The 23,648-nt window shown below is 45.3% G+C and overlaps 2 protein-coding genes across 2 annotated transcripts in view; one reads left to right on the top strand and one right to left on the bottom strand.

The window, feature by feature from the left end:
* Positions 1-3,767, bottom strand: part of dpf1 (double PHD fingers 1) — a 47,530-nt gene extending 43,763 nt beyond the window's left edge. Inside the window, 2 exon segments of the mRNA XM_030337288.1 lie at positions 3,563-3,713; positions 3,716-3,767. Coding sequence (XP_030193148.1) covers positions 3,563-3,713; positions 3,716-3,767 — 203 coding nt within the window.
* A 1,591-nt stretch (positions 3,768-5,358) lies between these two features.
* On the top strand, positions 5,359-23,519 carry LOC115561493 (zinc finger FYVE domain-containing protein 1). The gene is given in 13 exon segments (XM_030381610.1): positions 5,359-5,573; positions 7,180-7,461; positions 8,869-9,091; positions 11,690-11,907; positions 15,709-15,812; positions 16,306-16,414; positions 16,817-16,914; positions 17,158-17,275; positions 18,561-18,731; positions 21,900-22,092; positions 22,474-22,570; positions 23,239-23,308; positions 23,310-23,519. Coding segments are annotated over 13 exon segments (1,965 nt in total). The 5' UTR covers positions 5,359-5,453; the 3' UTR covers positions 23,472-23,519.
* The last annotated feature ends 129 nt before the right edge of the window (positions 23,520-23,648 follow it).

Genomic DNA, 23,648 nt, shown 5'->3' with positions numbered 1-23,648 from the left:
GGGGAAGGGGCTGGTGGGGGGGGGGGAATAAAGGAACGCTCTAGATGGTTGTACGTCCCACCCCCTCCTCCTCTGTCCTACAGTCACACTGGGCTTATGCTCAGAGGGTCTGGTTCCTTATTACATGGAAGTAATTTAGTGATGCTTAGTCAGGAAATAACATTGCATGCTGGGAGCTGTCATCAGCACCAGCCACTAATATAACACTGTTGTATCTTCAGCATCTATTATCCGACCAGCAGACGCACACATAAACGGGAAAAGCCTGGTGAAAACACTCACCACTTCTTTCCACATTCACTCACACACGTACTGTCTTTGCAAGTCCACTTCACTCAAGATTATTTATATCTGTCATGGTGATATATTTTATAAAAGGTGGATTGAGATATATAGATATAGATATATATTTATATATAATTGTTCTTAAAAAAATACATACACACAAATAAAGACCACAGAATACGTTTGTGTATCAGCGGAACAAACAGCAGTGCTGCCGATGCGAGCTGTTGTCTTGCAGTATAGCTTTGCTCTGTTCCAGCTCCTCTGCAGAGGGGTATACTGCCCTGACATGGCTTGACTCACTAAAGAGAAGAGCTTTGGCACAGAGGAGGTGTGGCGGCTGGGGGAGGGGGATTGGAAAGGGAGGCCAAATAAACACAACAAATGTTGGATAAGGGAGGGGGGGGGGGGGCTGGAAAAAGTGATGGACGGAGAGACATAATGATGGGCCACATCGTTATCTCTGTTCTTCTCTCTGTCTCCCTCTCTCTGTGTGATGGGAATGTGAAAGATACCATACACAGGGTGAGGAGAGGACAGGTTTCTTTTTTTTTGGGGGGGGGGGGCACATGAGGGAAGGCAGAGCGTCATGCAGACAGAGAGAGGAGGAGGAGGAGGAGGAATACGAAACAGAGGGTAGGAGAGAGACATCAGCAAAAGGAGAGAAGATAGAGTTTAAACACATGCCTACAATCCATCAGAGAGAGAGAAAGAGCGAGAGAGAGAGAGAGAGAGAGAGAGAGAGAGAGAGAGAGAGAGAGAGAGAGAGAGAGAGAGAGAGAGAGAGAGAGAGAGAGAGGAGACTGGTAGGAAATGACCAGTGGAGTGGAGCGAACTGCTCACTCCTCTACTCATTTAGCTTAACACGCAAATGAACCTTCAAATGTTCTGGTGAGCGCAGATGAGTGCACACACACACACACACACACACACACACACACACACACACACACACACACACACACACACACACACACACACACACACTCACAGACACACACACGCACACACACACTCACACACAGACACACACATGCACACACACATGCAAACACACTCACACACACACACATGCATAGACACACACATACACACACACACACACACGCACACACGCGCACACACGCACACACACACACACACACACACACACACACACACACACACACACACACACACACACACACACACACACACACACACACACACACACACACACACACACACACACACACACTCACAGACTCCAGTCTATCTGTACTCAGTTACAGTTACGCTTCCACTTAGAGTAATGCTTTATTTACATCTGCTGAATAAAAATCTAATTTTCACATTACAGAGCTTTAATGAGCTTGCAAGAACATTATGGATTCGATCATGAACACACAAGACCAACCTAGAAGGCATAGATACGCCGGCCTTTTTGCATTCTGACCAGATCTTAAATTAATTGTATTGAGGACTTAGCAGGTGAAAAAAATACGCTTTACAAGTAAACCTGCGTCAAAGATGTGTGGCATTTTGCCGTGAAGAGAGGAGAGGGGAGGGGAGGGGGGGGGGGGGGGGGGGGAGGGGGAGAGTGGGGGGGGAGATGGGAGGAGAGGAGAGGAGATGAGAGGGGAGGTGAGGGGAGGTGAGGAGAAGGGGAGGAGAGGGGAGGTGAGGGGAGGAGAGGGGGAGGAGATGGGAGGGGTGGAGAGGAGGTGGGAGGGGAGTGGAGGGGTAGAGAGGAGACGGGGAGGATAGGGGAGTAGACGGGAGGTTAGGAGAGGGGACGTTTTTTTTTTTTTTAACTTTTATTGACTCTTGGAATCAAATACATTATAGTGAGTTCATCATTTGCAAATTGTTAATTGTAATCCTGAATCGATCCAAAAATGTAGAGTTGTATTGGAGGCTCTTTCATAACTTTAGAAAAACACAAATTCTGTAAATGTCATCACAGCCAATCAGGTCCGTGTGCCATTAACCAATGAACGACATTGACATTCCGATATTCCGCGTGCTGCTCCTCATGCACGTGAAGTGCTCTTCAAAGCGAGCACGTATTCGCGCCGTTCATGGATTTCCAGCACGAAATGTCGTCTGTTTCTCCACCTCAGATAGGCTGGCGGACACAGACAGAAGGGAAAGCGATGTTGGCAGGCAGCAGCCCAAAGCCTTGTGTGTATACTATAAAGCCTGTATCGCACTATCGCTGTCCAGGTACAGCCTCGCTTGGTGCCCTTTTTGTTTTAAAATATGTGTTGTTTCCATTGTTTCAAACTGGCCAAGGTGAATGAAAGTGTATCTTCGTATTGAAGATAACATCGAAGCTCTTTTTGGATGTATGACTGTATTTATCCTACACGCTGACAGACGCACATCAGAGCCCTCCTGGCCGCGTGCCCACGCGGGCAGCAGGCGTCTGCATTCCGCGCCGCGCGCTGAAACGATTGTAAACGATCAGGGGGAGAAAACAGCACAAAGGAATCGCATGCATTGGAACTTTGCGGTGGATGCAACATTTCCTCCAAGACCCGTTTTAGCACCGAGCAAATGCAATCCATGCATTTTGTATCACTGCGTTTGTTTTATTGTTATCATGCACCGGGGATAAAGTCACGGAGTTGACGGAATTGCGTTTCTATTATGTTATGTTATATTCTATTTGGTTACATTATATTATATTGACGCAATTGTTGCAGAATAGTTGTCAACACCTATAAGGCAGCCTCTCGGTTTGGCCGCCGGCTTCATTCTGCCTACCTGTTTCCCTCTGCCTGAATGGACACACACAGGGACCCAAATCACAGCCTCCTCCACTAGGATGTGGTCATTGGCTGTTAGAATAAAACCTAGACACGCTTCCCCCCCGGTCCCCTCGCCGTTCCCGCTTTGGCTGACCGTGATCTTGGCTCGCGGAATGAACAAGGGACATACCGGGTCACCCAATTCTCCCTCTCTCACATTCCACCATAGGCTATCTCCTCACACATGCGATCGCTGCTGGCTCAGGGAAATGCTTATCCTGATCGGCTGAGGAGCGCTTCTCTCTATGCACACACACATAGACACACCATCATCCGCGCACACAATAAACACCACAACCAGATATATAACTTTCCCAGGAATCCTCCACTAACATGAACCCATATCATTATTTTTTCTCTTTTTAAATGTCTATATTGTATAGCGCAAATACCAATGAATTATTGGCACTGTTTCCCAACTGCACTGACCTGCTTTGCGCGATAAGATTTCCAAATGCAAAATATTAGGAATAGAGTCTACTTACGATTTGAGGGGGTTCTGTACCGCTGTGGCCATTTTGGTATAGTATGATAGAATGCAACACTGCGGTGGCCGGTATTGTACATGTAATGTACCAGCTATTTCAATTTCATTCATTCTCTGGGGCTGCGGCTGCAGCGGCCAGCCAATAGGAGCGGGAGCTCACGATGACACATTTGGGGAAGTGTAGTTCTTACGCATGTACACATGAAACATGTTGGCGACCGTCGCACTACAAGTACCAGGCTGTTTAGCGGCTCAGCGGTGCCACGGTCCCGCCTTGGACTTGTGAGGGTAAAGCCCTAAAACGACTGGAGTTATGTCAAGGTTGGGTTGCAGGACTGTCAGTCTCTCAAAGTGCCAGTCTTTCTGATGCATTGTTGGTTTGTCGGCCAGATGATGGAGGAGGAAGCAGGTGGAAAAGCATTATTCATCTCCATCGCGTTGACAACTTGAAAGCATCTTGACGACTATTCAGATATTTGATGCTATTCTCAATCTTGCAATAAAAATTGTATGTTATTCCTCAAATGTCAAAAGGTGTGAAACATTGATTCAACATGTGATCTCTCGGCCTCCCTCACTCTCTATCACTTTCTCTATCTGTCTTTCCTATACTCAATACAATAGTTTTGGCTTTATAACATACATTGTGCATTCATTAGTGACAACAATAATAATGATCAGTTTGTCTTCTCTCTCTCTCTTTCTCTCTCTCTCTCTCTCTCTCTCTCTCTCTCTCTCTCTCTCTCTCTCTCTCTCTCTCTCTCTCTCTCTCTCTCTCTCTTTCTCTCTCTCTCTATCTCTCTGCTGTGTTCTGCTCTAGAGCCTTTGCCGACAATTTCAGAGTGATAAGTGTCTAACATTGCATCCTCATCCTCCATCTGGGTATAAATTCAATTAAATGTGGTTCTGGTCAAATTGAGCGATTACATCGCCTTGGCCCTGAAATAGAGTCATGTTCATACTCATTCTTAATTGTAATTAGCCATGTATAGGTGGCCCTACACTGAAGAGTTTAAATTATTCATGGTGGGGGGTATCCTTTTTATGTGTCCCTTTTGTTGAGTTGGAGAGTTTATTCCTTATTTCTATCCTCTAATTGGCCTACGTCCCTCCTCCTTAGCACAGAGGAGATGGCAGGAAAATGTAGGAGGAAGAAGTCAAAAGAGGGAAGGAAAAACCAGGGGAGTGTGGAGATTTGGAATAAGGGAAGGAAGGAAAATAAGGAATAGGAAATAAGAAAGGAAGGAAGAAAGGAAGGAAGAAAGGGAGGAGAAAGCAATGCTGTAGTACCTTTCTTTATGTCAATTTAGCAGCAGTGGCGCCATTCAGAATCCATTCTGTGACATGTGATATTTATAGATCGGTACTAACAAATATTTAATGAACATTAGCAAGGAGCTCGAACATAGCAGCACTGCTCCATTAAAATGTCAGTTCAATGGAAACTTTGATTCCCTGCAATTCTACTGGTTCTGAGCAAGAATACAGCGTTTGTTAGCACCTATGAGGTCTTATGTGCAGTTGTTTGTTTGCAGGCCAATACAACTAAAACACAGCTGTGAACATGCAATCATGTAATCTATAAGTATGTTATTGCAAGTATCTTTAAATTTACTAAGAATAAAAAGCAATCATTAATTCCAACTATCAATATATAAATGTATGTGGCCTTTGCACCACAAGATGATGCCAATGGGTCGCTCGGTCCATCCTAAACACACATGACAGACCATTGACGCGTTCTGACGTCATGTTTAATGCCAGCCCCTTTGTGTCCCACGTGACTCTTCGCACTCTTGTTGTGACTGACTGACTGACAGCGCAGAAGTGGGCGAACTTTCGATTTCGTAGCCGTCCGCTACGGAACAATGTTTTATTATTAAACGAGGATGTCAGACATACTGATGAAAGAAATGGAGAGTATAACGCTTCTTTCTCCCAGAAAGCCGGGGAAACAAACGGAAAAGGACCGCAGTTTCCTACTTGTAGACGAACAGGAAAACCTGCAGGTAGCTAACGATGACTTAGCTTAGCTTAAAACTAGCCGCTACGCCTCGTTTTAGAGAGACAAAGCACTAATGCAATGCCATGCTCACTATCGAGCTTCTCTTTTGATAGGGTCATAGTCAGACAATGAATAGAGATGGCAGCTTGGCCAACACAGAAGATCCGTATAAAATGGGGACTGGTCAAAAAAAGTAGTGTGTGTGTGTGTGTGTGTGTGTGTGTGTGTGTGTGTGTGTGTGTGTGTGTGTGTGTGTGTGTGTGTGTGTGTGTGTGTGTGTGTGTGTGTGCACTCATCTGTGCTCATGAAATGATAGGGTTATTAATAGCCCACACGAAACAAGACTCCCTTTTTTGTTGTTTTATGTCTCCTTATAAACCCATGTCTTACCACACATTGATATCAGACTAACCATCAATTGAAGCAACGCTCAGGGTTCCCAAGTTGGTCCGTTAAGTAAACGAAAAGTCCATGGTGATTGAGTCACTGTGATTGTGTTATGACCTGAATGCAAATAATTCCATGGCTTAGGGGTGGTGAGTACAAAGACCGATCTGTATGGATTCTCCTTCATTAAAATAGCCCAGGGAGATGTATGGTATGACCTAGGGATATGCATGATTCAGTGAGATGTATGGTATGACATAGGGATATATATATTATTCATTGCAATGTATGATATGATTATATAGGGATATATATGATTCAGTGAGATGTATGGTATGACATAGGGATATATATGATTCAGTGAAATGTATGATATAGCGATATGATTCATGGAGATTTAGGATATTGGGATATATATATATATATGATTCAGTGAGAGATGAATGGTATGATATATAGGGATACGATATTATTCATTGAGATGCATTGATTGATATGCTATATCGCTGAATCGTACATATATCTATCATACTATACATCTCGCTGACTCTTATACAGTATATTCCTATAGGATATATATCCCTCCCCCAACATATTCTTGACTCTGAGTCCCTCACCATCTTCCAGTCCCGCCTCAAGACTCATCTCTTCTCCTCTGCCTACCCCTAGATCACTCATTATCTCTAGCCCCATCAATTTTTTTTTTCTTGTTTATCTATTTTTGTGCCCCTATGTAAAGCTTTTTGAGTACGTGAAAAGCGCTATATAAATTGAATCTATTATTATTATTATTATTATTATTATTATTATTATTATTATTATTATATAAAGGTCAGTGAGATGTATGACATTGGGTTAGGGCATGGTGCAAAAAGATTTATCTAATGGTTTTATTTGAATTAGAATTTTATAAAACACCCAAGGTTTCCTTTGTATTGCAATTCACATGCACATAGCACTTTGCATGCTTTGTCTCTATGTCGAGTAAGATTATTGGACATCAATTGGAGTAATGGCCAACAGTTTAGCACCAAGACCAGCGATCAGACGGTTCACAATCTGTTTGCCAGAAGCAAACAAATTTGTTTCCGTGTCTTGCAAATATCCCCATGTAGGGCTGAGCATGGCACACTTATAACAGGTGGCCGAAGCATTGATTCCACGTGTGTTGAGGTGACTGGTATAAATAGCGTTCCTCACCTAGCGAACATCCCTCCCCCCAGGTCCATGACGAGTGTGAGTTTGTCGAGCGGCTGGGCTGCGGGGACATGTCCGAGGTCAAGGTCCTCTCCGTCTTCGGCAACACGGGCGACGGCAAGTCCCACACCCTCAACCACATCCTCTTTGGGGGCGAGACTGTGTTCTACACCTCCAAGTCCCCCAGCTCCTGTACCGTGGGGGTGTGGGCCGCCTACGACCCCTCCCTCAGCCTGCTGGCCCTGGACACAGAGGGCCTGCTGGGGGCAGCCACCAATCAGAACCAGAGGATGAGGCTCCTGCTGAAGGTAGAGTCTGCTCCACTGACCTGCTGTTTCTTTTGGGGGAGAATCCTTGCATGTTCCTTTGTCCAAACGTCGCGTTACTTACGACGCAGCTCTGCTACCTGTTCAGTACGCACATGAACCCTTCTGGGACGGTCTTATTGGCCTCATGCAGTACCAGTTTTTCACTCTCGACGTAATGTGCCTGCACCTTTGGAGAAACAGTATTATGGAGGAGAACTAGTATGAAGAATACTGATGTCTTCCATCTGCCTTTCTTCCATCAGTCTGTTTTGTGCTTGGAACAGTGCACTATGATGACTTTCACAGCCCTGCTCAATAGGGTTGGGAATCACATGGTACCTCACGAAACGATACATGACCCGCGATACCGATAATATCGCGATACAGCGATTCTGAAATATTCTATATATTGTTAGACAATCGTTTTGACGATCCATCACGGTGTATGTCTAACGATGAAAATAAAAATGAATCAAAAGGAAAAGCGCTGGATTTCCGTCTTTAGTCACGGTCCAAACTGAGTTTTTCAGTTACTGGTCTTTGTTTAGTTCACTTCCGTCCAAGTTTCTTTCATTCATGTTTTGAGCACCACCTTGAAGAGCAGTGAAATACTTTAGACTTTTAGAGCACCTTATTTTACTAATTAAAATATTGATTTGGGGCGATACTTCCTGTCTATCTCTTTAGGAATGAAGCCAAAAAATGCAAAATAAAGTCTTAAAGGTTGGGTATGGGATTTGCGTAACGCCAGCAGATTTTGAAAATACACAACCCAAATGGTCCTACCTCCTCTCCTTCAACGCTGACTCTGACTCCACCCATTCCAAGTTCCTGGACGCGCAATCATGCACGAGCGCGAACACAGATGCGCGAGAGCGAGCCAGCCTAGCGTAGGTTTTCGTTAAACAACATGGCAACATTAAAAAAACAACATGGGGATGGTGGCGTCTTGTCTGCCATGGAAATTGTCTTCTACTGCTAGGTCCAAATGTGGATTAACTAGTTCCAGTAGCTACCGCAGGATAACAACAAACAGGAGCTTGCTCTGGGTCACGAGCTCTGGGTCACGAGTACTGCACGAAGGGGTCGCGCGCGGGGCGCGGGGGAGGGGGAGTGCAGTACGACTGTTTGATTGACGTACTTACTGTCCAATGTAACTCGGTGGCTCTGGAAATCATTGGCTGGAGTTTTTCGAGCCCCGCCTGTTCCACAGATGATTTACTTCATGTCAGTACTTCTAACTCAGTGGCTGTAAGTGGGTTATGATAAGGATTTCAAGTAATTCTGCAAAAATTGCCAAAAAAGCGAATTCCATACCCAACCTTTAATAAATTAATTAATAAAAAGTATTTGTCCAACCCTAATGTGTGCCCACTAACACCCCCCCCCCCCCCCCCCCCCTGTAAGGTGTTGGCCGTGTCCGACCTGGTGGTGTACCGCACGCGGGCCGAGCGCCTCCACAACGACATGTTCCAGTTCCTCAGCAGCGCGTCGGCGGCCTACCTGAAGCACTTCACACCCGAGCTGAGGGCCCTGTCCAGCCGCTGCGGCCTGGACGTGCCCCTCTCCTCCCTGGGGCCCGCCGTCATCGTCTTCCAGGAGACCACCCACACCCAGCTGCTGGGCCACGGTGGGCACAGCAACAAAACACCCACACATCCAGGGAAGCAAACAGATACTCTGTGAGGACGTTTCTTCAGACTTTCTTCAGACTACATTCGTCACCGTGAGCTGCAGATGGCCTCACGTTTATTTTTATTACAACATCAATTCACATTGGATTGGAACTAGGGGTGTAACGATTCATGCGATGCATCGATGAATCGATTGTCAGTCCTACCGATTCAACTAAATCGATCTGCTTAAATAAATAAATAGAATGAATCGCTTTGGCTTCACCAATAATCGATATAAATGCTTTAAATCGTATGAATCGATTATGATTACCGCAATTTTCGGACTATAAGCCGCGCCTTTTTTCACATTTTTCGATCTTTAAAAATATTTAAACTTTGACGCGACATTCGCGTGATGACAGCCAATCGGCGTTCAACAGCGTGGCCACTGAGTGACATGTGTAACGTAACAGCCAATCAGCGTTCAACCGGCCAACTCAGTGCAGTGCAGTCCGCGGTGAACTGCAGCATGGAGGAGAAACTGATTGTTGCCGTTTGCGACTCCCGGAGCTCTTTATATAATAGTAGGCCTATATAATATAATATAATATAATTGCATAATAATATCACGGCCAAAAGCTCTGTGCGCCTCCGGATGGCCGTAGCGCGGGGAGCTCTCGTAGGGATTGGGCTTCTCGGGGTTTGTTTACCGGCGTATGAATAGACTGCGTCAGGTTCTCCGACGTCTCTCCCTCTTCCACAAAAGGTAAAGACATGCAATGGTAGTTATCTCGGCCGGAATTTGGCAGTAATGGTGGAAAAAGTAACAGACCGGGGAACATAGAACCCTTTTTTTTAATAGGGGTCCTATGTTCCCTGGTCACATACATATCGGGGAACATAGGACCCTTTTTGGGAAAAGCGGGGAACATAGGACCCGGTAACATAGGACCCGGGGAACATAGACACGCTCCCACAAAGTTGTTTGTTTACTTTCGCTGTACAGCGCCACGCCAATCAACTGTGACTGGCTTGCTGCAGAGCGTGAGCGCCTTGGGAATACCCGGACAATATAATGGATATAATATGGACACATAAGACAATCAATATTCGGTACATTCGGGACAGCTGATTTGGAACGGAACAACAGCTGTTCGCTTTCACGGGGAAAAACTAAGGAACTTCAACCTACTTAGGCCTACTAATTAACATTCAAAAGCTATTAAATATTCAACAAAATATGCAGATACTGTCAAAATCGGTTCCAGGGAGTATATAGGCATTATTAATGTTGTTTTTGATGGTGTTTTTTTCTGGAACGAGTATTTGAATATTCGCTTGGAAAAACCAACGAGTATTCGAAGCCAGAAAAATGGCATTCAGGCCAGCCCTAATGGTAATTAAACATTAAAACATAGTTATATAACTTATAGTCCAGTGCGGCTTATATATGTACTAGAGCTGTCAGTTAAACGCGTTATTAACGGCGTTAACGCAAACAAATTTAACGTCGTTAAATTTTTTATCGCGCGATTAACGCAATTATTTTATAAAAAAAAAAAAAAAAAAAGTTTTTTTTTTCTTTGGCTCAAAACAAAGAAGCAGTAGCCTGACTGCTATGTTCAAATAACATTTGTTCAAAGCAGTCGTTTAATTGCACTATAGGCTCTTTTTTTGTATCGTCCTGTTTTGATCAGTGTATATGCCAATGTTGTTATCAATAAAAAATCATTTGCACAAGGCAAGCCGATGCACTTCACCATGTTGATAAGAGAATTAAAATGAGAAGAATTATGGGACAAAAAAATCAAGGGATATTTAGCATAGAAAAATAATTTACGATTAATCGCGATTAATTAGAGTTAACTATGACATTAATGCGATTAATCACGATTAAATATTTTAATCGCTTGACAGCTCTAATATGTACACATCATTCAATTTAGCTGCTGCGGCTTATACTCCGGTGCACCTTATAGTGCGGAAAATACGGTAATGTTTTAAGACTTAGTTTACACGTTTATTTTGTGAAGTGCAGCTCGGTAATCCGTAACTCTGTCATCAGCTAGTCAGCTTGCAAGGAATTCCCAAAAGAGTTTTTTTTCTCCCTCACCCTCTACTGGTGCATTTCAAACATGGCAGAGAGAGGCAGCGAGATTGTTAATGCACCAGCAAACTTGAAATCCAAAGTGTGGAAGCATTTTGGCTTCGCAAAGAATAATGGTAAAATTGACAAGGGGTGTCACATTAATGCATGTTTATTTCACGGATATAGAATTTTGGTTAAAAGTTACTGAATCGAATCGTGGTTTGCAAAATCGAATCAAATCGTTACAAAAAAAAAAAATTGTCCTTGAATCGAATCGCCAACTGAATCGTTAATCGAATCGAATCGTCTGAAGCCAAAGATTCACACCCCTAATTGGAACTCCACGGGATCAAAATACGGTTAATACCTGGATAGACAGAAATTAATGTGTCACACACACACACACACACACACACACACACACACACACGCACACACGCACAAACGCACACACGCGCACACTTCTGCGTGGACTGGTTTCTATGTAAAGAACCCGGTGCTGATCTCTCTCTCCCCCCTTTAGAGTCCCTAGCGGCGGGCCACGCGGACACGCTGCTCCAGCGCCGCTTCCACGACCTGAGCCTCGGGACAGAGGCCTTCAGCTCCATGCAGTATGTGGGCACCCAGACCGTGGCCCCGCCCACCGACTACAGCCTGCTGCTGGAGGCCGTCCGGCAGCAGGTGCGCAACACCCACACCCGCTCGCCTCGCCAGCCCGCCATCGTGTTCCGCGCCCTGGAGGTAAGCTACGTCTACACCCGCCAAGAGAGCCCTCACAACGTTTGTCCCGCGGTCGGAATAAGACTTGAATGTGCTGAGAGACTCGCTCTTGGCATGTTAAAGCGGTTGTTTAAATGTGAAGATCTCTCCCTCCTTGCCTGTTGCCTACCTGTCCTAATGGTTGACCAATGAGCAGAGAGGGGCGAGGTGGTCGGGTGACACGGTTCACCTGCGCTCATGTCAATCGTTGGCGTGAATCTATCTCTAATTTGTTGATTCCCTTGGGCTATGATAATCTCTTTTGTTCGTTCGTGCCCTCCTTTGTTCTTTTGTTTTCAAATCAGACCCACAATAACAGTAAATGAGGGAGAAACAAAACAATAAATATTCTATATAGATCCATATGCAGTCAATCACAAATGAAATAAGTGCTTGACTTTGTTTTTGTCTTATCATTAAAATCAAAAGAACCCAAAACGATAAATCCAGAAATCGGAAATTCCAAAAGTAAATCTCATCAAAATGTATTTTGAAAAAGTCAATCAAAGAGCAAACCTCAGAAACGCCCCATCGACTGCTCCCACAGCTGTCAGAAGGGCTTAGGAGGGTTCCTCACTGAGTGAAATGACCCAGAAGGGTCAAAGTGGCAGCCATGATATCGCTCACTATCTTCCGAAAAAGCCTCACCTGTTCAGAGTCCACCTCGACACTGCATAGCCACCCTCCCCCTTCTGGCCACCATTGTACACTGTATTGTGTTGTGTTATATTGTATTGTATTTTATTATAGTACATAACTGTGTAGCAACTGCAGTAGCTGCTATCATTGCTGTAACACGGAGAATTGGTTAGCCTAGCGATTGTTGTACTTGCACTTTGTTCTATGAACATCCTTTCTGTACCGACAGCGATATATTGATGCACTTCTTATGACAAATGTACTTATTGTAAGTCGCTTTGGATAAAAGCGTCTGCTAAATGCCCTAAATGTAAATGTAAATGATGAGAGCTGTTAGATTCTCTAAATGCTAAGGAAAGGTGCTTCATGCTTCCTTTCTTATCTCCTTCAGCATAGGGGACTGTACCATCCTTTACGAAAGTAAATTAGATAATGCCTGCCCACCATTCCTTGCAGCAGGGACTTCTAAAGCGACGCACCAATCGAAACAATGACAACAATTATTTTCACACAATCATACAAATTAGGATCTATGGACAGGAGAGCAAGCGAGAGCAACCATTCTCGATGTGAAAACTATTTAGTTCGCTTTTGTGATTGGGAGCCTTTGTTAAAAAAATATTATTTAAATTGCAACCTTTGTAATGGCGTTCTAATTTTCACCGAGTTGTCCACGTTTTAAAGAGCCTTCATGAAGCAACACGTTAAGAACACATGGGGTATTCAAGTATCTGATATGCCCTATTAGTCATCCATCTCAGGGATCCAGACTTACTTTTTTAACCACTTTTGGCCCCTAACCTAACATTTTAGGAGCACAACCAGGTTAACCAAATAATCACATTTCTACAAATCTTACTGTATTGCTAATAAATATTTTGATAATAAATGCAGAAATTACAATGTGCTGTTTCAAATTCAGTGTCACATTTTATTGTGCCCTAAAAAAAGATAAACAGTTCTCATCTATCCCAACGGTTTATACGCTTGCGCGCATGAGTGACAAACTAAACGCCTCTCATGTGAAAAGCCCTTTATCGCACCTGAAGTGATTATTTAAACTACAAATATATTCACAGTAAAGACCAATAAAGAAGATAGTGATGGGTCCAAACATAATTTGAATTAAAACATTCCTTGAGCATGTGCATGTTTCACTTTTATGTGGCCAATCAAAATATTCCTTGGTTTCCCTTCGATTGGGATCCTTGCGTAATGATTTTGCATTCCATGGTCGAAACGCTGATGTCCCCATCGATAATAATTGATATATACGGAGCATCCTTGATCTTCGTGTCAGTCTTCCCCTTCAGAGTATCCGCAATTACTCCAACGAATTGTGTGCATTCTCTATCGTTGTTGTATGTTTCGTTAAGTTTTAAGCCATTCTTCCTTTGAATGTCGAGCTGGCTTTTGAATTTGGTGAAGGGTAGTTCCTCCTTAGCAACGAAGTATGCCGTGTAAAATTTCAGCATCATTTCTGCCTCATCTGCACTATGATTTACAGCCTTTTGTCTTCTAAAAGCAACCGGCAGTGGCCTTGCTTTTTCATTTATTAAAATATATAGGCATACTCTATGCTTGAGGCTAAGATTGTGTTTAACTAGTGTATTGTGTTTGAACTCCAAAGTGCCTGCCCTGTCGGCAAACTTGGTGTTCCCCGCAGTTCTGGGGTAGCGACCTTAACATTCGCAGTTCATGGAGTTCGTCTTCTGACAGTACATTAACTCGCAGCCTGTCTTCCCGAAAATGGTGGGTTCGGCCCTTTATAGCCACACAAACGTCTGGATCATCATCCGACTGGGACACTATAGACTGTGGCACTAGGGCTGGGACGACGCGTCGACGTAATCGATGACGTCGACGCATACATTACATCAACGCGAAAAATGCGCGTCGATTAAAAAAAAAAAAGAAAAAGAAAAAAGATAGGCGGCGCCGGAGCGTAGTAGCAACGCGAGCGGCTCCTCAGACTTTCATAAGTGCAAGGCGCCACGCACTCGTTCCTCTAAAGTATGGGAATTATTTAATGTAAAAGGAAACGATTCCGTGATATGTCGTCTTTGCAAAATGGAGATGACTTTCCATTCTCGCACCACGGCAATTCACCAGCACCTGAAGAGGCGCCACTCGATAGCAGCTGCAGATGACCGAGCACCGTAGAATTCTAAGAATACATTACTTTGCACTTTTATTTTGGAATTTAAAGGCAATAAACATGTATTGAAATGTTAAGGAATTCATATTTTTTTCATTCAGATATGTAAATCAACATGTATAAATTGCTATTAGTCAATTAATGGGGAGATAATCGATAATCGAATCGAATCGAAATCGAATCGGACTGAAAAAATGAATCGTTAGATTAATCGATGCATCGAAAAAATAATCGCTAGATTAATCGTTTAAAAAATAATCGTTTATCCCAGCTCACTGGCACACTAGCCGCAGGTCGGAAGAACAAGTCAATAGTTTGCTTGCTCATTGTTCAAACGCACGTAGCAGGTTGTGAAATCTTTCTCCTTCTCACAGACGTTTCCGCTCGCCCGATAATCTCTAGGACACCATACATTCCCTATCCTTCTCACACTCCCTATCCTTTTCACACTCATTGGCCTGCTACAGATTCTGGATTCATTGATGCGCCTCTTCCGTTTAACGTGTACAAATCCAAAAATAAAAAAGGGCTAATTTACTGGTTGCACATGCACGACCAGATGTAAAATTCATTCGCACACTCCCAAATTTTGCTTGCAGAATGCGACCATTTGGTCGAAATCTTGGTCCCTGCATCTTGGGAACATTGTAGTTTCATCACGGGAGAGCCACGTCCATAACATCCACCGTTGCATGATGGCGTACCCTAGTGCAGGTCCAGTCGGATTCTCTCTTGAAATGCATTTAATCAATAGCAACTAAAATGACTTAAAAGCATGCCAGATCCTTAACTAATGCCCTTAATGGTTCAGGACCAGGGCTGCCAGATTGGGCCAGATTTCCCGCCAAATCAGGCAACCTTGGCCGCAGCACGCTGTAGCCTAGTCATTTAAATAGTGGAGATAGAATTATAAAGGGTTGTGGACTGTAATATTGTCTCCCCTGGGTCCTGCTGAGCTCTAACCCCCTGCCCTGTTGCCCCTCCAGGCTTTAAGTAAGCGCTTCTGTGGGGAGATCTCAGACAGCCTCATCACCCTCAACTTCTTCCCTGACGAGTACTTCACCTGCTCCTCCGTCTGCCTCAGCTGCAAGTAAGTCCTCCCGGGCCTCCTGTCCACTGCTGCTGCTCCGTCCAGACGGGCAGCCCCAGCCTATCTGGGCTTTGAGAGAGGCCATAACACCCAAGGCTGGAGGTAGGATTTAACAGCTGTTATTGGAGTGTAATTGGTTAGAAATAGCAAAGCCATCCACCAGCTATTAGTGAGTGAAATGCACTTCGAGAATATCAGTGTAGAGTTGACTGCGCCGACCTCTGTGTGAGCCAATTAAAGTTTAACATCATATTTAATCATATTTTCCCTGATTGGTTAGGTTGAATCAATCTGGCCTTTCCATCAGAGATGAGTGAGCAGCAACACTTCTCAATGGCAGAGGAACTAGTTTTTATATATTTTTGGTTTATAAAATAAATGGTCGTACTCGTATTATGGAAATGTGAGGTTTTCACCCGAGAGGTACGATCTATGTTTTTTTTTTCATTGACGCGTGGTTCTGGTAGCGAGCGATTGTCCTGTCTGCCCCCAGTGTGCGCTGTAAGAATGGGATGAACCACCTGAGGGACAAGGTCCCCCACGTAGCGGATGGTCTGTGCCAGTACGCACACCAGTTCAACAACAAGGTCCTCATCTGCAAGGTAACACACACATACAGACATACAAACATAATAATAATAGTAATAATAATAAATGAAATTTATCTAGCGCTTAATATGGTACTCTAAGACGCTTTACATATTGCCCTATCAAAACTATGTAAGACTACGAATAAAAGAAAAACAGAGGTTAAACATGAAGAATAAGGTGGGAGTTAGGTGGGGAAGGCTAGTGTGAAAAGGTATGTTTTGAGGGCAGATTTGAAAGAAGAGAGGGTTGGAGAGACTTTGATGTGGGAGGGGAGTGAATTCCAAAGGGTGGGGGCAGCAACTGAGAAGGCCCATCATACATACATCTGAGTTCAGATGAGCACTGTCCTATAATGTGTGTGTGTGTGTGTGTGTGTGTGTGTGTGTTCTATCTATCGCTGTCTCTACCTCCAGAGGTGCTACGAAGGAGGGAGAGAAGTGATTGTGGTGCCAAAGACCTCCTCTTCTGCAGACAACCCATGGTTTGGACTGGCCAAATACGCCTGGTCTGGGTATGTACTCACTGTCTCTCTCTCTCTCTCTCTCTCTCTCTCTCACTCACTCACTCACTCACTCACTCACTCACTCACTCACTCACTCACTCACTCACTCACTCACTCACTCACTCACTCACTCACTCACTCTCTCTCTCTCTCTCTCTCTCAGGCTGCATACGTTCAGTCCCCTACTAATTCCTACTGCAGTTGTTTCTTTGTATTCTCTAACGTCTCTCTCTCTCTGCCTCTCTCCCCCAGGTACGTGCTGGAGTGTGGTAACTGTGGGATCATCTACCGCAGCAGACAGTACTGGATGGGCAACCAGGACCCTGAGAGCGGCGTGGTGCGGCCGGAGGTCAAGCACGTGTGGGAGGGCGTGAGTAGTGTACTCTCCTGAAGCCAGCTTCTGGTGCACCTCGTTTACACACACACACACACACACACACACACACACACACACACACACACACACACACACACACACACACACACACACACACACACACACACATACACGTGTCTGTAGACACACGGTCCCTTGATGAATTTGACCTGATTTGAATTGAATTGCCGTAGGCTATTTAATCAATGAATTGTATTTAACAGGTTTTAGAAATAGATGAAAACGTGAAGATGAAGCTGTGCTTGTCTGGGCAGTGTGGCGGAGGAACAGCAGTGCCCCCTACTGATTGTAGGAGAACAGTTCACCCCGACTACCCTTGTTTACCTGCTGATAACTGCTCAGTCAGCGTAGCTCATGTCTGTCGACCAAGGGAAGACACAGACACACACAGGCATAATCCAGGTCTAGAGGTTCCTTCATGCGATAGCTGCCAAGGTTTTTATCCCGGCTTTTGTCGGGATAAAAAACAAGTGGTCAGCAAAATAAAGAATATGTTGGCGTTTTTGCACTTGTAAATAGTTAATCGTGTTCGTAGCCTACACTCAGACGTGAACTCATTCTTGCATGCGGGTGTCCTCGTTCATAAAAAAGGGAGTCTAGACTCCATGCGCAGCCCACCCTTCTCCAGTGAACCAAGAAGTCCCGCGCCGCGATGAACGGGGGATTTGACCCCCTTCGGTTTGACACAGGAAACTTGAGGTAAGACGGGGAAACTGCCGGGCGTGCCAAGCCGCGACCGAACCAGCTCGGCAGTGTTAAAAGGCCGTCACCATTGTTGCAAGCAGTCTCTGTGTCTCACGGAACAACACAAACGCGAGCGCGCCACCCAATTGAACGAAGCTCAGTCCTTTTTCCATTTACCATTTCACAAGTCTTTTCCACAGACCGCAAACCCGTTCTGGTTCGCAGAAAGTGTTGAAAACGTAAACAGAAAAATTAAGTCAGTGCCCAAAAAATTCTCTTTGTCTCAATGCCGACCCGAGAGAGAATATTGATAAGATAAGATAAGATACAACTTTATTAATCCCCCGTAGGAGAACTTTGTTCCTTTGATTTGTTGTTGATCCTCCAGATGACAATTAATTACGTTCCCGGGACGACGGGACGTCGTTAGTTTTAATCTCTGCCTAATCAATGTGTGCAGTCGATGAACCCCCACTTGCATCCTCACTGGTTCCCATCACTTTCTCTCCTCTTCCCCCCCATACCCCAACTCCTTCCTCCTTCTCTCCCCTGTCCTCTCTGTTCCCGGCCCCAGAGCGAGGCCTTCCTGGTGGACCACCAGAACGCGGCCCAGAGGGTCCTGGACGGGGTCAACTATGTGGTCCAGTCCGTGTCCGAGTACAGCACGGGGCCCACTAAGGCTGTGACCGCCTGGCTCACGGACCAGGTGGCCCCGCCCTACTGGAGGCCCAACAACCAGATCACTGTGAGTGCTGACACACACACACACACACACACACACACACACACACACACACACACACACACACACACACACACTCACACTCACTCACTCTTTCTGAAATATACAAAGTCACTTAGCCTTTGTGGTAATCCCTATATGTGGAAGGAAGGAATGGTGAGCACCTGTAAGCAATGCATGGTTTACAACACAAGTGGTTATACACTTATACAAAGTTACAGCACTAAGAGTTAAAATTGGAGAACAGGTAACAGGGTTTTATATGCAGCGCTTTACAACCTGTGGGAGCTATAACATAAAGATAATATCGATAAATGTATATTATATTATCATAAATATTGTTTAGTAAGTTGGTTTCATTCCATCGTATGTTTTCCATTACAGTGTATTCCATTGATGTTTTGTGTTCTTTTTTTTTGCTAAATTGCTTCCCAACCGGCCATGGCCTGCCGGCAGTAATAGTATTACTAGGACACTGATGGTAGAAATAGTTGTGTCTATAGGGGTGCCGGCACTATTTATACATTGTTTACTGTTTGCAATGAGGTGGTCTGCAGCAGGTCTTGATGACCATTCAGTGGTGCGCCGACCGTCGGAGGTTGGGAACCACTGGTATATGGGGAGCCTTCATGGGAGAGCTGGGACACTTCATGGGTGGAGCCAGCATAAGGGTAGCACGAGGACAAGGGAAAGGATGGGTCTAAATATGCATACAGAGGAGTGTGGCGCCTGGCTGAAAAAAACTAGAACAACTGGTTTGGCCAAACAGGGAAGACACTGAGAATTAATCCAACATGACGATAGGATTGCTGGGACAGTTTTCACACAAGTGTTACGTAAATTAAGCACATAAGCTGCATTACCCCCACATAGCCACACGGGAGCAGGATCAAACATATAAGCTGCATTACCCCATCATAGCCACATGGGAGCGGGATCGAACACATAAGCTGTATTTACTATACATAGCCACAAGGGGGCAGGACCCAACATACAAGCTGCAATAACTACTCCAGCCACAGATGGCAGCACCGTTAGACAGGTGAGGAAGCCGGAGACAATACGTCACATAGGCCACGCCTACTTGATAAAAACGGAGCGGGAGTCAGATCGGAGGTCAGAAACATATGGCAGCCCGGAGCTACTAGATAGATGCGGAGGTCTGCGGTTTGTCGCTCCATGCGGGTTAAATACAATTCCCCTCCTTTTGCTTCATAGTTACCATACCGAAATACTTTAACACAAGGATTCCCACGTTTTGTAGCCACTGATTCCTCTTCATGAACTATTGGCCAGTCTATTTATTCACAGTCAGAAAACAATCATATAAAAGCAACATAACATATTAAACCACATTCTTCTGCCCTTGATGTTTACCAAGTACGCTACCAAATGCTTTGTCTTGTATATTTGAGTCACTGCAGAAGATGTGCAGAAGCATCAGGGTTCTGATAGAATAAACTCACAGGCTCTCGATTGCACAGTGGACTTAATGACTCAAAGACTCAGATCTGACTGACTCGTCTCCACCTAAAACAGGCCCAACTGTGTGAAGAAAAGGATCAGCATTAGATACTGATCGTTTTGACCTTCAGCTACAAACTAGATACAGACACAATGTCTTTCAGCTACAAACTATATACAGAAACAATGTCCTTCAGATACAATCTAGATACAGACACAGGGCCCTATTTGAACGGTCTGAAACACAAGTATGAAACGCGAAAAGCAGTAGCTTTGTTGGCGGATCTCTGGCCCTTTTGCTATTATACCGGCGGATAAATTACCCTTGCGCCCAACGCAAATCTAAAATGGGTTGGTCTGAAACCCGTAGGTCTGTTTTGGGCGTAACCTGCAGCAAACCAATGAGAGTTCGATCTTCTGTCCCCTTTAAGAGCCAGCGCATTTTAACTTGACGAGTTGATATTTTGACAGCAGTCTCTAATGAGACAAACTTCAAATGGCTCAGATTAGGCCAAATAATAGCCCTAATTCACACATGGAAAAGCGTTTTCTTCTACAACTTCAGAAACACTGAGGCCTCACGTAAATTTCAGCAAAGAGAACTTAACACATATATGATATGCAGTCCTGTGGCCGCAACTGTGGTTCTATTTAATGATATGCGGCCGGCAATACATTAACAAACATAGTTTCTTACCAGTATTGTACACATTATCCTGATCGATCGTTCATATTATGCATGTGTCCCCCCGTTAATATACATTGCCATGGATGGACTGTGTAGTGCGTTATGTGTTTAGTTAGCGTATGTTTAAACAGATGGGTGCACACACAAGCGCCACACATCACCCGATTTAATTCATTCTATTAAACACTCCCTCGCGGTAAAACTATGTTTAATCATGATCAAATAGTCCTCAATCCTAAAAGTTATGGGCTTGTACACGATGTCTGTGTCAAGAAAATATGTGTTTGCTGTACAGTGTTTGCAGATGCATTGTTTTAAAATGCACAACTTCTTGACGCTGTATCAGCTGTTCTTTCCCAAATAATTTAACCAACGTTATAATTACCCTAAAACGAGATTTTTCACAATCCAGATACTATTCTATACAGTTTCACACATATGCGCCCTGTAGAAATCTTTAAAATCATAATATTTAAATTAGGCTAATCCTTTGCGTGTTTGTGCTGTGTATAGCCTGCGTGTGTGTAAGCTTATGTTGCAGTTCCGACCTGCCTTGGCACGTCAAAATAGCAACACCAACTGCGCTATCCGCTGGGGCATTTAGACCAGGTTTTTGCCGGTCAGTGGCGCAATGGCTTTTTCGATCAGTAAAATAGCACCATGTATCATTTGCGCTGGAACCCGCCTCTGCTTTTCGCCCACGTGCCTCTCAGAGAGCAAGTGTAGTGGCGCGAGTGTGCTGCGTGGGAAAACTAGCAACGATACATTGTGTAGAAAGTCAATTGCGCTGGGTGCAAATAGGGCCCACAATGTCCTACAGGTACAATCTAGATACAGACACAATGTCCCTCAGACACAATGGCCTTCATTGCCTTCAACAGACAGATTTTTATCCCATTCATACAGAATAAAAACAATATAATCATAATGACATGGTCCCATGGCCATCATATGACGCCGTCTCCAGGAGGCCCCTCACAGCTTAGTCCCTGTCCCTGTGTCTCCCCTCCTCTGCCCAGGTGTGCCAGGGATGCAAAAGGGAGTTCGAGGAGGCGGAGAGGAAGCACCACTGCCGCTCCTGTGGCGAAGGCTTCTGCCAGCCCTGCTCTAGCCACAGGATGCCCGTGCCGGAGAGGGGCTGGGGGGCGGCGCCGGTCCGAGTGTGCCAGACCTGCCACCGGCACGGGGGGCCGTCGGACACTGGCACCCAAGGTGAGGCGCGCCCAGGGAAACACAGCCGGTCATGTCATTGTACCGGCAGTAGAACGGGTTTACGTGACTCCACTTGATCACTTCCTTACTTGCTTAATTTTCTCCTCACTCTCCCTTATGCTTTTTCTTGCATTTTCTTGCATTTTCTCATTGCTCTTTGTCTTTTACCGGTTCTAATTGGACTCTCTCTCTCTCTCTCTCTCTCTCTCTCTCTCTCTCTCTCTCTCTCTCTCTCTCTCTCGTCTCTCTCTCGCTCTCTCTCTCTCCTCTCTCTCTCTCCTCTCTCTCCCTCTCTCTCTCTCTCTCTCCTCTCTCTCTCTCTCTCTCTCTCTCTCTCTCTCTCCTCTCTCTCTCTCTCTCTCTCTCTCTCTCTTCTCTCAGTGTCCAAAGCGGAGCCCCGGGGCCTCATGCTCGCAGGTAACGGAGGTGGCCCAGTCCACCCTGGACATGGTCACCAACGCCGTGGACTACCCTCTGTGTGAGTACAGCTGCGTCTCTCGGCTCCCAGTGTTAAGTGCGTTGGATGCAGGCGTTTTGGTTCAACCACCCAGAGCTATTTTGTCGACGTGAAAAAACCCACACCCAGATCGATCATTAATGGCTCCACAGATATAAGGGCCGGATATACAATCTAGGGCTCTAGACTAGATAACAACTGAGAGACTATATATCAAGTGGGGTTTGTATTGCTCCGTTGGAGAGAAGGGAAATCACTTCAGACACTGAAACAGTGAGCCATTGATGCTACTAAATCTGTACTACGACTTCAACTGCAACTTTACCATATTGGATGACAAATGTAATTTGTCCTTGTAATTCAGAGCCTTGTGGTGTGAGCGGTCTGCGGCAGTGGTACGACATGTCAACATCTAATGCTTATACTCACACCCAGTGCCCCCAGATGATGATTCGTAGTTTTTCCTTCGTTTATTAGCCATAGATAAAAAAAAAAAAAAAGTATATGTTAAATGCAGATGTTGTGTTACGACGGGGGAACGGGCGAAATTTGAAGGTCCACCCTTCCTTGGAAAGCTATCAACCTTTAGAATACTACCTGAAAGGTTACAACAACAGTCCAAGGTCGTCTGATGGACAACCTTAGGCGTTCCGCTTAAATTGGGTTTCCCCCCCCCCCCCCCCCCACAGGCTTTGTGAAGGCATGGCCCGGCCAGATTACTGGATCCCCGACCAGGATATCACCCAGTGCCACCAGTGCAACCAAGGGCTTCACCCCAGCCATGTCCAAACACCACTGCAGGGCCTGCGGCCAGGGCGTGTGCGGCCCCTGCTCCACGCACACCAAGCCGGTGCCGTCCCGCGGCTGGGACCACCCGGTGCGGGTGTGCGACGGTTGCCACGCACACCAGGGAGCCCTGTAACCCCCCCCCCCCCCCCACCTCCTGGTCTTGTCCTAGTCCCCCCCTCCCCCCCCCCCCCCACTGCGAGGGCCCACCAGGACCCGGAACACCGTCCCCCCACCCCCACCACGATATAGGGCCGTCAGGTCGGACGTTTAGGCATCACAGGCCTAGTCTTGAGGTTGGATAAAGACATTC

Source organism: Gadus morhua, chromosome 16 (assembly GCF_902167405.1).
Source record: "Gadus morhua chromosome 16, gadMor3.0, whole genome shotgun sequence".
Lineage (NCBI taxonomy): Eukaryota > Metazoa > Chordata > Actinopteri > Gadiformes > Gadidae > Gadus > Gadus morhua.
Note: the sequence above shows the minus strand (reverse complement) of the source record. Positions and strands in the feature narration are given on the sequence as shown.